Source organism: Mastomys coucha, unplaced genomic scaffold, assembly GCF_008632895.1.
Source record: "Mastomys coucha isolate ucsf_1 unplaced genomic scaffold, UCSF_Mcou_1 pScaffold11, whole genome shotgun sequence".
Classification (NCBI taxonomy): Eukaryota; Metazoa; Chordata; class Mammalia; order Rodentia; family Muridae; genus Mastomys; species Mastomys coucha.
The window spans coordinates 29234087-29247203 of record NW_022196893.1 but is presented as its reverse complement, the minus strand read 5'-3'; the positions used below and the strand labels follow the sequence as shown (position 1 = coordinate 29247203).

Genomic DNA, 13117 nt, shown 5'->3' with positions numbered 1-13117 from the left:
GTTTCTCTGTGTAGCCCTGGCTATCCTGGAACTCACTCTGTAGACCAGGCTGGCCTCGAACTCAGAAGCGTGTAGACCTCTGTAGCTTCTGCCTCCCAAGTGCTGGGATTAAAGGCATGTGCCACCACCACCCGGCTGTCCTTCAGGAAGGAGGCACCAGAAGAAAAACTAGAGCAGACACTGTAGGGCTTTGCAGCTTTATCATGAAGCGCTCCCAAGTTCCGTTGTATAGTACGGGACCATCATGACAGCTATATGGCTGTTTGAATTTGGGCAACGGAGAAAGCATTTTGGAAGCAAAACTTTGTTTTCTACTTAAAATCAAAATTTCTAGAAATAGAAGGATATTCATTATTACAGCCAACGCTCAAGAAAGTTAATACTCGGATAAATTGAGTGAAATACATCAGTCTCAAAGCCAATGCTCTAACCGTGTACTCTTCCTTCTGTGCTGGATCATTGAACTAGAGCTGGCCCAGAACCTCGGAAGAGAGGTGGCTGCCACCCTCCAGGTTATAGTACTTTATCTTGCTAGATCCTCTGACCCTCTGCTGTGTACAATTGCAATCCTGATTTTGTTAAGTAGTGGGTGAATTCTCAGAGAGAGAGTAGTGAGTGGTTCAGATAAGCTGGGCTTCATCAGATCAAGAGAGGCAGTCACCAGTCGCTTGCTTTGTCAGTTACGCGACGCTCGTCCTCTACTTTGAGACGGATGGAGGTAAGCAGAGAAGACTGTGGGGATGAGGTGTCAGGACTGTTTGCAGATGTAGACTCTAGGAGGCAGACTAGTGGGATGTCCTGGTCCACACAGACGCAGACTTATAGAATAGGCTTAAAATTCGGGATTTATCTCCACCACTGGACCAGGATGCGAGGCCACAGGCTAGGGGTGAGCTAGCGATCGCGCCTATGCCCGTTGCTTATAGGCAGAGGCAGGAGAAAGCGACCGACTCCTCAGCAAAGTTCAAGAACCGTGGCCGTCCACAGTCTGCGCAGGCGCACTCGGCTTGCTCCCATTGGCCGGCGCGCAGGCGCCCACGCACTCTGCCGTCTCCCCCTGTAAACCCGGGGGCCGAGGCGGGCCGCTTCTGCTTCCGGGTCACGCCTTGACAGCGGCTTCCCCGACCCATCTGCCCCGCGGTTCGGTGAGTGCGGCCGTGGGTGCGGGACGGTGTGGAGCCAGGCCCCGCAGCCTGTGCTTCGCAGCCTGTTAACGCCCCTTAGCCGCCGGCCCGGGCCGTGTGCCTCCGGACCGCGCCGCCCTGCCGGAGCTCTGCGGGTGGTGGGGGCGGGGGCCGGTCGGCGCCCCAGGGTGCAGGCTGAGGCTCCCGGGACTCGCCCGGGAGGTCCCTGCCGCTGGGGACGCCGCAGCCCTGACGTCTGCTGCCTCGGCCCCCGCCCCTCTCCGTTCGTCCCGACCCGGCAGCTGCGAGCTCCAGCTGTCCGCGTCCTGGGAGCGGGAGCCTCCGGCCAGGCCAAGGGTCACCGCGGAGGCGACGCCCGGGCCGGCCCGGAGCAGGGTTTGTTGGGTCTGTTGAGTGTATTTGTGCATTGCTTAAAAAAAAAAAAAAAAGTTTTCTGTACATTCCATAGGAGGGGGTGGGGGAGTGGAACAGGGCATGGAGCAAATGAGTCACAGCTGAGGAAAGGAACCCATCCTGACTGCAGATGCTGACCTCGCTGAAGGCACACCGTTTCACCTGGAGCTTCAGGGTAGTTTAGAGTTCTTAGCCTGGAATCCAGGAACACCCGGAAAAGGACTGCAGGGTTTAGTGTCATCTGCTAAATGTACTAGAAACTTAACCACATCAGGCCAAGCCTCCTGCTTTAGCCTGGGCTTTGTCCCCTCTGTCCAACCCATTGATGAAACCCGGACTATACCTTTGCGCCCACCCCCCACCCACACCCCAAGCTTTTTTTTCCCCTTTGTTACAAAGTTTAAGAAAAGAGGATTTGTCGATTTCCAAGCAGCTACTACCTAGCCATACATACCTACAGCCTCGTATACCTTTCAGACAGCTGTTAAGTGGCTACTGATTAGCAAGAAGAAACTGCTAGAGTTTTTCTTTTTTTTTTCTTTTGGTTTTTCGAGACAGGGTTCTATTTTTTGTTTTGTTTGGTTTGGTGTGGTTTGGTTTGGGTTCGGTTTTGGTTTTTCGAGACAGGGTTTCTCCGTGTAGCCCTGGCTGTCCTGGAATTCACTCTGTAGACCAGGCTGGCCTCAAACTCAGAAGTCCGCATGCCTCTGCCTCCCAAGTGCTGGGATTAAAGGCATTCGCCACCACCGCCCGGCACTACTAGAGTTTATACTACATTATTGAATGTATAAAGGGATACCCCATCACAAAAGCAAATATATATTACAAATTATCAAAAATATTTTTCAGATCTGCGCTTCTTGGTAATTGCATGTGTAATTATAAAAAATTAGTAGGTTCTACAGTAAAAGCTTTGGCTTCTGAGTCACACCTCGACAGCAACTTACCTAACCCAAGGGTTTGGTGCATGAGATCCTGGACGCTCGATGCTGCCATGCCAAGTCAAATATGAATTTAACAAATTTATATTGAGGACCATCGTGTGCCAGGCACTACTTAAAAACCCTCCCATTACTATTATTCTTGAGGGTTGGGTTGATATTTTAACAAGAATGTAGATTCCTAAACAAATAATGGAAAGTTGGAGCAGTTTATTATGCGTTCTTCCCTTTTGTGCTAGCTGCTCTTTTTCATAAGAATGCACCACCATGTCTATAGCAGTCATTTTAAGATGTCATTTAACACATCTTCCATAGTTAAAGCTTTTATTATAGTTGAATCTAAATATGTTGAATTCTTTTCTTTCACATCTCATACTAGAAATCTCTGCCATAATATAGTTTCAACACATTTGCACAACCATATTTCTCAGGCACATTGACTAGCCAGTTATTAAATTGTTTTTATTTTAAACCTGCTTATTACCCAGAACTGAAAACATTTTTTTATTTGCTTGAGGTTTTAAAGATTCATGTTGATTCCAGAGTGGTCATATGCTTACTTTCCCCCTTAATCTACAATGTGACCTTAATTCTTGGTTTTTTTCTCTTGTGAATATTTGAAAATATTTCAAAGATGACTTATCATCAAGATAGGTTTATTCCATTGCCTCCCGCTCCTCGCAGGTACCTTGCATTTTCATAGTCTGTATGAAGCAGCCAGTGTTTGTTAAATACCTACGTTGGATGGGATGCGATGGCGGCTTTACTGAGCAGAGAAGACAGAGATCTGTGCATACGTACATTGTAAGACAAGGGTGCAAGGAACCTGAAGGTGCTACCAGTAATAAAGAACAAAAATTCAGAGCAAGGAAAGAGTGGCTGGCGTGTTCTCTTCAGCCTTCAGGATCTCTTACTCCTTGCTCTCCTTGAGACACAGGCTCCCTTGAAGAGTCTACAAACAGAATATGCAGTACTCCAGGAGACCTTAGAACCAGACTGCTTAGGGGGATCTCGTCTTAGTGGAAGGAGAGAGTAGAACGTGGGACCCAAGGATCAGAATGTCCAGGTTTACTTAACATCCTAGCAGCTGTTATAGTCTAGTGCCTTATTCTCCCAGGAGGTGACACCAGTTCATCACTGATGTTCTCGGAATCTGTTTTTATAGTGGGGAGCACTCAAAAAGAAAAAAAAAAGAAAAAGAAAAAACTTAACAGTGCTTAACTCTGAGAGGTAAGCTCGGTGGTACTGTATGTGTCTAATTTGTTTCAGGCAGTTTGGAGCATGTGAACACACTCTGAGGCTTGATGAGTTCCAGCATGTGGTATATTATGCAGAGCATTCAGAGCAAATACTCCCTCTCAGAACGCCTGATCCGAACAATCGCTGCCATCCGCTCCTTCCCACATGACAACGTAGAGGACCTCATCAGAGGGGTGAGTGGGCAGCTGCTGACAGAGCAGGCCTCTGGGATGGTGGGGTTGGGGTGGAGAGGACCCCTGCTAATCCCTGTGGGTTTTCAACTTGCAACCTTGGGTTAGCATATACTCCGTGTTCATCCGTGGTTTTAGGCTGATTATTAAAACATGTTCTCCCTAATTACGTCTCACCTGTGTTCTCTCTTTCACTGTGGCTCCCTTCATAAAACATGTTCTAGACATCCCTCCTCTCAGGGTTTCGTTTGGTTTTGTAAAATCTGCCCAGATGTGGTGTGCGCACAGGTGTGAAAGCCGTGCAGCTCAGGGTCTTCTGAGCATGTTTTACTAGGGGGCAGGAGGTAAGCAAAGGGGTGGGGGGCTAGCTTTTAAGTCCTTGGCGGTTTCTTTCTATGGTGATTAGAGGGAGGGTTTCACTTTCCTGTTTGGTTACAGCAGCTGCCAGCCACTTTTAGTTCCACAGAAGACACCATCCCCTAAAGTGTGTGGTAGTTACAGATTAAGAAAATTAGAGGGGGCTGGAGAGACGGCTCAGAGGTTAAGAGCACTGATTGCTCTTCCAGAGGACCTCAGTTCAATTCCCAGCAACCACATGGTGGCTCACAACCATCTGTAATGGGATCCAATGCCCTCTTCTGGTGTGTCTGAAGACAGCTACAGTGTAGTCATATACATAAAATAAATAAATCTTTAAAAAACAAAAAAGAAAAGAAAGTCAATTAGAAACTGGAGAGGTGGCTTAATGATTTGAGTATGAACCCACAGCAGGCAGCTCACAACTGCCTGTAACTGTAGCTGCAAGGGATGTGAGGTGCCCTTGCCCCTTTGAGGAGAAGTAACAGAGTAATGTTTTAGAAAACGGAACCACGTAGTTACTCTGTATTTCATGGTTTGAGGTTCTTCTCTGTCAGTCCAGTTCCGTAAGTGCTTCAGAGCTGCACCCCGCCAAAGGAAGGTGTGCGGATGGCTGGGCTCTCGGCTCGTTCTCAGCAAAGCAGGGAGGGAAGTCTCAGTAGTAGGAACTTCCTTGTGTTCCAATTGCAGCCCTGCTGCTGAGTCACTGGGCTCTGGTTTGAATGCCGCCCATTGAATCTTCCTTCTCAGACTCGGAGCAGTACCGAGACACAGGCTCCCTTGAAGAGTCTACAAACAGAATATTAAGATGGCCTCATAGTTGGTGAGGATCGTTTGTTGGATTGCAAAAAGAGCCAAAGTTCTGGCCTCAGTCTGACAGACTCATTTTGATGACTTTCAAAGCATGGTGGCCATAGACAGTAGGTAGTAGTAGCAATAGTCTTTTTGTTTAGGTAGCCATATTAGCAAGCTGTATTGTAGAGAAACTTAATAGCTTAGTCTGGGGAACTGTGCACTATATGCATGCTTGGTGCCTGAGGAAGCAGTGCTAGGAATTGAACCTGGGCCATCACATTAACAAGTGCTCTTACCTACAGAGCCAACTCTCCAGCCCTCGCTCTTGGGAACTAACTTCCTTTCCTTCCTCTTCTACATCCTCCTGGTTTGAGTATTGGGCCTCATTACTAGAGAAATAGGTACTCATAGTTAGGCATATTCGGGCTTAGGAATCCCTTCTCCATTCAGTCAATTCTGTGACATCTGAACTCCTTCTGCAGGGAGCAGATGTGAACTGCACACACGGCACCCTGAAGCCCCTGCATTGTGCCTGCATGGTGTCTGACGCTGACTGTGTGGAGTTACTCCTGGAGAAGGGAGCCGAGGTGAGTGACATTTTCAATGCTTCTACATTCAAAGTCATAAAAACTTGACCCTCAACGGGCAGTGGTGGTGCCTGACTTTAATCCCAGCACTCGGGAGGCAGAGGCAGGTGGATTTCTGAGTTCAAGGCCAGCCTGGTCTACAGAGTGAGTTCCAGGACAGCCAGGGCTACACAGAGGAACCTTGTATTGAAACAAACAAACAAACAAAAAACAAACAAAAATCCCCTTGACCCTCATGTTTTCTTAGGATTTCTCTTTGCACCTTCCAGCTTACTTTGTAATTCATGGTGACATTAGCATTTATGTTACTAAAGCAAGGTGTAACCATGAATCCATATGATTTCAGGTGATTCTAAGGATCTTATTCCTTTGCCTTTCTTGTTTTCCCTTCCCTTAAGCTGCACATGGCTCCAGGAAGGAGTTTGATTTCTTCCCTTCCCTGCCTACCTCCTGGGTTAGTCACGTTTCCATTGCCTCCTCTCCTGCTGACTCTCCAGTTACATAAGCACAGAGGCTTCTCAGCTCTGATTAATTTTAAGCCCTGTGAGATAGTCTTAGACATGTGAGATTCTGTAGAGTGTTGTCACGGGCTGTCCACTCCTCAGGATCTGGTCACTTGTGGGGATTTTTCTTTCCCACTAGCTATTTCTAGTATATCTTGATCTTATTGTCTTTGTACTGTATCTTAAGATAAAAATCCAGGCCGGGCAGTGGTGGTGCATGCCTTTAATCCCAGCACTTGGGAGGCAGAGGCAGACGGATTTCTGAGTTCGAGGCCAGCCTGGTCTACAGAGTGAGCTCCAGGACAGCCAGGGCTACACAGAGAAACCCTGTCTCGAAAAACCAAAAAAGAAAAAGAAAAAAAAAAGTGTGTACTAAGGTTGGAAGTGTTTGGATTGCTGCCTTGCAGCCACTGCTAAGTAAATGCATGACAAATTAATGTGCAGCTTTGTCAGTGTGCAGCCCTGAAGGTGGCATATGCTAAGGTGGCAAGACTTCAAGCCAGTGTGAAGTCCCAAACACAGTGGATAGTAAGCCGAAGAACCCAGTCCGACCGGAGCACCTCCTACAGCCATGATGTTCTCTGTCTATAAGTTTGTGATTAAACAAACTGGTTATAGCCAGGCAGTGGTGGCACATGCCTTTAATCCCAGCACCTGGAAGGCAGAGGTAGGTGCCAGCCTGGTCTACAGAGTGAGTTCCAGGACAGCCAGGGCTACACAGAGAAACCCTGTCATCTTGAAAAACCAAAGCAAAACAAAAACAAACAAACAAACAAAAAAACAAAACAAAAAACCCTCAGTAGTCTCCTGCATGTGGATCAAGATGCAGAACTCTCAGCTCCTTCTCCAGCATCGTGTCTGCCTGCATGCTGCCATGCTTCCCACCATGATAATGTAGTAAACCTCTGAAGTTATAAGCCAGCCCCAATTAAATAGTTTCCTTTATAAGAGTTTCCTTGTGTCTCTTCACAGAGCTGGCCCAGGGACGGGGTACTGCTGTGATAGGCCTGACCATGCTTTTGTTTGGAAGAATGTGGATTTGGGGACTGGATTAGGAAGGCAGTGGAATGTGTAATTGTGGCTTACTGAGCCATCCTAGTAAGAAGGCAAACAGCTGTACTGAGGTGATTTGAACCAAGAGGGCCTGGCTCTAGGGGGTTCAGAGAAGAATTTTAATGCGTTGCCTAGAGATTGTTCTGATGATAATTTGGTGAAGAATGTGGCTGCTTTTTGCCCTAGTCTGGAAGAGTCTGCTTAAGGCTCAAGTGAAGGGATTTATATTGATTGAATTAGCAAATGAAATTTCAAAACAGCCTAACCTCAGCATGGAAGCATGCGGTTCAGCTCTGTGAGGAACATTTTGATGAAATGGAGCAAGCTTAGAAAGGGAAAAAAAAGAAAATATATAGTTTGAGGATTAAAAGGACACCAGGAAGTTGAATGGAGCTAAATCTTGTGTTCAAGGAGATTAATAGGTTAAAGATTTTAAATGGAATTAAGGGAGTGGTGTCCTTGGGACAAGATCCCACCCAGCTAAGCTTCCATCCTGTGAAGAGAAAAAGTTTATAGAAAAGCTTAGGTTTAGGTTAGGTGGTACATGCCTTTAATCCCAGCACTCAGGAGACAGAGGCAAGCAAATCTCTGAGTTCAAGGTCAGTCTACATAGCAAATTCCAGGACAGCCAAGCTGAAGGAGTTGGAAAAGAGAAAGCTGGTGATAACGTAATAGAAAAAGGGGGTCGTGTTCCCCAGCAGAGCAGCAGAACCTAGCAGCTTTGGCCACGTGGCTCTGGGTTTAGAGTCAAGAGTAGAAGGGGCTATTGGGACAACTGATGCTGGTTAGCTGGAAGTAAGAGATAAGTGGTGATTAAGAAGAGACCAGCATCTCTGAGGTGAAATCTTCTAAGAAGTGTTTTCTGAAAGCACAAAGAAGCTGTGTTCCAGAGATAGCCAAGGTTACACCTCCTGCTGCAGCAGGACTTGATAATGTGTAAGAGTCACCCAGGTGGTACTGGTTTTGAAGGCATGAGGGGTCATAAACAGCAACTGAGGCTTGGCGAGGCCATGGAAGGCCATTGGTGAAGGTGCAACCCCAGCTGTAGTTGATGTCGCCCAGGACTGGGGGGGTCATGCAAAGGAGTTGAGGCTTAGCACCCTAAAGAGCGGCTATTGGTGAAGCCTAGTTGCAGCGGAAGACCCCAGTGTATTGGAGATGCCAGTATAAGAACAAGAGTGGCAGTAGAGTGGATCAACCTGAACCTTAGAGTGCTACAGAAGGCAGAGCTGGATGAGTGAACCAAGCCCTTTGGGGAAGCCCAGATCACATGTGGATCCCAGACTTAGGAACAAGAAGCTGTAAAATTGAAGTTGCTTTGGAGACCCCAAGATGTTAGAGATGCAAGAGCCGTGGGATATCTGCTGAGGAAAGCTGCTAACAGGGAATGGAACCAGCCCAAGAAAAAGAGCTCTGTTGCAATCAACACAGCTGAAAGAAGATGGAGAGGAAGAGTTTGGAATTTGGAGTTTGCCCATCCAGTGTTTGGCCTTGCTTTGGTTCTGTATTTCCTCACTATAACGTTTGGAATGGTAATGTATATCCTGTGATGTTAGAAGTATCTGATCTGCTTTTTGATTTTGATATTATAGAGGATTACAGTTAAGAGATTGCATGAATCTCAGAGCATACTTTGGACTTTTAATTTTAAACATTGCTGAGACTGTGATAGACTATGGGGACTTCTGAAGTTGGAGGAAATGCATTTTGCATTGTGTTATGGATACAAGCCTATATGGGGGCCAGGGAGTGGAATGTGTCAGTTTGAACAAGTTTGGCCCCCTACACTCATGTATTTGAATGCTTGCCTCAGAGAGTGGCATTAGGAGGTGTGGCCTTGTTGGAGGAAGTCCATCTCTGTGTGGGTGGGCTTTGAGGTTCCATATATGCTCAAACTATGTCTAGTAAAAAACACAGTAGTCTCTTTCTGCTGCCTGTGGACCAAGATGTAGAACTCACAGCTCCTTCCCCAGCACCGTGTCTGCTTGGACATCACCATGCGTCCACCATGATAATGGACTGAACCTCTGACACCAAGCCAGCTCCAACTAGATGAGTTTCCTTGGTCATGGTGTCTCTCCACAGCAATGGAAACTCATAAGACACAGGGTGTAAAGATTATTTAAGCCTTCTGTAAATTAGGAATTTGAGATGATGATAGTTTCAATGAGGCAGCTACCATCTCGGCTCTTCCTGCCAGTGAGGTCTCTGTGGGGCTAAAAGCACAACAAAGTGAAAGGACTGAGTTCTGTCTTCCATAACTCACACGGTAAGTGTCGGGGTAAAATAATACTGAACTTCTCTCAGAGCAGTATTGCAGACTTGGACTTCATCCTTCCCTCCTCCCTCCTTGCCCAGAGCAGCGATGCTAATGAGCAGAGAGCTGGACACTGGTTAGCCTGATAGCCGGCCTCAGTCACAGTTTTCTGTGTCCCTCTGTCCGCCCCTCATCTCATCTTGCTCACCAGGACTTCCAGGGAATTAATTGCACATTACCGTACTGTTGAGAGCATTGATGACAAAGGCAGGGGGAAAATGAGTACAGGATTCGACAGCCTCTTCCTTCTCCCCAGCCCCCTGCCCAGTGTAAACTAGTCCCTTCCTTTCGCAGGTCAATGCCCTGGATGGCTACAACCGAGCCGCCCTCCACTATGCCGCTGAGAAAGATGAGGCCTGCGTGGAGGTCCTACTGGAGTATGGAGCAAACCCCAATGCACTGGACGGCAACAGAGACACCCCGCTCCACTGGGCGGCCTTTAAGAACAATGCTGAGTGTGTGCGGGCGCTCCTGGAGAGCGGAGCCTCTGTCAATGCCCTGGATTACAACAACGATACGCCACTCAGCTGGGCTGCCATGAAGGGAAATCTCGAAAGTGTCAGTGTCCTTCTTGATTATGGTGCTGAGGTCAGAGTCATCAACCTAAAAGGCCAGACACCCATCTCCCGCCTGGTGGCTCTGCTAGTGAGAGGACTTGGAACAGAGAAAGAAGACTCCTGCTTTGAGCTCCTCCATAGAGCTGTTGGACAGTTTGAATTAAGGAAAAATGGCATCATGCCCCGAGAAGTGACCAAAGACCAGCAGCTGTGTGAAAAACTGACTGTGTTGTGCTCAGCACCAGGGACTCTTAAAACCCTCGCCCGCTATGCTGTGCGCCATAGCCTGGGTCTCCAGTACCTGCCGGATGCAGTGAAGGCTCTCCCACTGCCAGCATCTTTGAAGGACTACCTGTTACTCTTGGAGTAGCCTGGATAAGACATTGCTGCCGCCAGGCAGACAGCTCTGGGTGAGGTTTCCTTGCAATCCTGTCTCTTTGTTGTGGGACACAGAAAAGAACGTGTTCCTACTGTTGTGTGGTTTATAGGTTTTGAGGCAACACATAACAATAATGTGTATACCACCTCCCCTCCCATCCCAGGCAACCAAACCAAAAACATTTACCTCACTTCTGTTTGCTGTTTTATTGCTTAGCTGCCTCTTTATATTCAACCCTTGCAAAAGAAGTCTCCCCAAGTCTCCCTAGGACACTTTAGTCAACAGTGTGGCTGTTTCCTGGGAAGATGGAAAAGTGCTTAGAGCGCGTGCTTTCCCTTTGGGGCCATGGTGTTGCATTGTGAAAGAGTTCCTTCTGAAAAGTTCTAGTTGTTCTGAAGTTTAAGAAATTCACACTCTAGTTAACAAAAATTATGTTCCAAGGATGAGTGCTTGAGCTTCAGATGGGGTGTAGACTCAGAATTTAGCATTCGGGAGCACTTCATATGGTACCCAGGGGCTAGTCATCCAGTAATAGGGTTTCACAGGGATATCTGGCTGCTCCCCACAAGAAGTCCCAGAATTGCCATGCCATCCTTCTAATGTGGCTCTTTCCCTCAAAACTCCTTTGCACTAGTGAGCTGAGTGAGTGGCCTGCCCCTTAGATGAAGTCCCTCTAGTAAGGGTGCACTCCAAGGAAGCGTGGCCCTGCCTTTCCCACAGGGCTTCATTCCCTAAGAGCTTGCAGTTTTTGTTTTTTTGTTTTTTGTTTTTTCCCACTCTCTTGGAACCTTTGCTTTTTATTGAGCTATAGAAAATGGTGGGGTAAGTGGATCTGGGGACAGAATACAAAAGGGGTTCTTTGGAACTGGCCCGTCTACCCTAAAAAAGACCCATTTCTGTGAACAATGCTCTTCCTTTTCGTGTTCTTAAACTAGATGAAGTTGATTTTGGCCTTAAGTGATCTGTATGCAAGTTGGGAAGCACTTTTTAAAAAGCTGGCTGCAGACTACACCCAATGAATAGGACCTTCTGACGCAGCTAGCTCAAAAAAGTGTGCCTGCTTTTGTTCTTTGCTGTTGCTGGGTTTTGCCCATTTGAAAAAAAGAATAAATAAATAATCCTAAAAGCAAATTTGGCCACTTCCAGTTTCTACTTTTCTCTGCTTCCCCTTCTGCCCATTTATAAGAAAGTTCTTAGCTCTTCAGCATGCCTTTCCTACTCCTCCCCACAAGTGATCGTGGACATGAGTGATCAGGAACATCAGGGCACAGCATGCAGAAAGCCTCCACTTCCCTCAGAGTCCCCTACCCCACATAAGAAAGATGCTACAACTCATGTCTCCAAGGCTGACATTCAGTACTGTAGGTAATGCCTCTTAGCCTAACAGGGAAATTAAATGCTAAAGCCCAAACTCTACCCACCAAGACTGAATTAAAGGCAGCCAGGCCCATTCTGTTCTTAGCATGCTTGGGAACCACTGAAGATGTCCTTTCCTTTCTCATCGTTAACACTGTGGTGTGTGGGAACTCGATGTCCTGCCTGCCTGCATGGGTTCGGTGTTTTTCAATTGCCCCCTAATTACAGTCGGTGGCTAGTAATGCATCCAGTTGACACAGTCTCACCCGTCTTTGACTTTGGGAATGTGCTTAGTAGGTTGTTTTTCTTCCTAAGCGGTCTTTGTCTACATTTGTTTTCAGATTTTTTTTTTTTTTAATTTTGGAGGATTGGCCTGTTTCTTTCTCTTTTAAAAAAGATTTATTTAATGTATATGAGTACACTGTAGCTGTACTGATGGTTGTGAGCCATCATGTGATTGCTGGGAATAAAGGTTGATCGCTCCAGCGTAAAGATTTCTTTATTATTATATCGAAGTACTCTGTAGCTGTCTTCAGACACACCAGAAGAGGGCATCAGATCTCATCATGGATGGTTGTGAGCCACCATGTGGTTGCTGGGAATTGAACTCAGGGCCTTTGGAAGAGCAGTCAGTGCTCTTAACTGCTGAGCCATCTCTCCAGTCCTTGTTTTCAGATCTTTTTGTGATCCTGAAATACTGCTCTCTGTGAAGTGTCATTTTTCCTGACTGACTGTCAGTGAGGGCAGCTGTACTTGTAACTAGTGTAGAGAATCCCTCTCCCCCATTTCCTTCTCCTAGTCTGTGTAGTTGGTCAGGCTCTAGTAGCCTGTGAGGTGCAGAATGACTTCAAGATGAGTTTGACTTGTTAAGAGCACTTGCTCTTGCCGAGGACCTGGGCTCAGTTCCCAGCACCCATGTGGTGGTTCAGAACTGTCTACAGTTCCAGGTCCAGGGGATCTGACACCCTCTCCTCACCTCTGTGGGCAGCAGGCACGTATGTGACACACACTGACACCCTCTCCTCACCTCTGTGGGCAGCAGGCACATATGTGACACACACTGACAAACAGGCAAAACACATAAAGTAAATCTTAAAAAAAATTATTTTGAAATAGGGTTTCTCTGTGTAGCCCTGGCAGTCCTAGAACTCACTATGTAGACCAGGCTGGCCTCAAACTCATAGAGATCCACCTTTTTCTGCCTCTTGAGTGTTGGGATTAAAGGTGCCATCAGCTGGGCGGTGGTGGCGCATGCGTTGGGAGGCAGAGACAGGCGGATTTCTGAGTTTGAGGCCAGCCTGGTC

The 13117-nt window shown here is 47.1% G+C and overlaps 1 protein-coding gene across 6 annotated transcripts in view; it reads left to right on the top strand.

The window, feature by feature from the left end:
- The window catches only part of Asb8 (ankyrin repeat and SOCS box containing 8), a 33737-nt gene extending 22153 nt beyond the window's left edge, over nucleotides 1–11584 (top strand). For 2 of the 6 annotated variants that reach the window (XM_031354369.1, XM_031354375.1), the window contains exons 2-4: nucleotides 3749–3912; nucleotides 5544–5648; nucleotides 9816–10647. In XM_031354369.1, the coding sequence (XP_031210229.1) occupies nucleotides 3784–3912; nucleotides 5544–5648; nucleotides 9816–10448 (867 nt within the window). In that variant the 5' untranslated portion in view covers nucleotides 3749–3783 and the 3' untranslated portion in view covers nucleotides 10449–10647. Of the gene's footprint in view, nucleotides 1–1032; nucleotides 1146–1320; nucleotides 1530–3748; nucleotides 3913–5543; nucleotides 5649–9815 lie in introns of those variants that run through there. The other 4 variants (XM_031354345.1, XM_031354359.1, XM_031354385.1 and 1 more) reach the window with 4 other exon arrangements.
- The last annotated feature ends 1533 nt before the right edge of the window (nucleotides 11585–13117 follow it).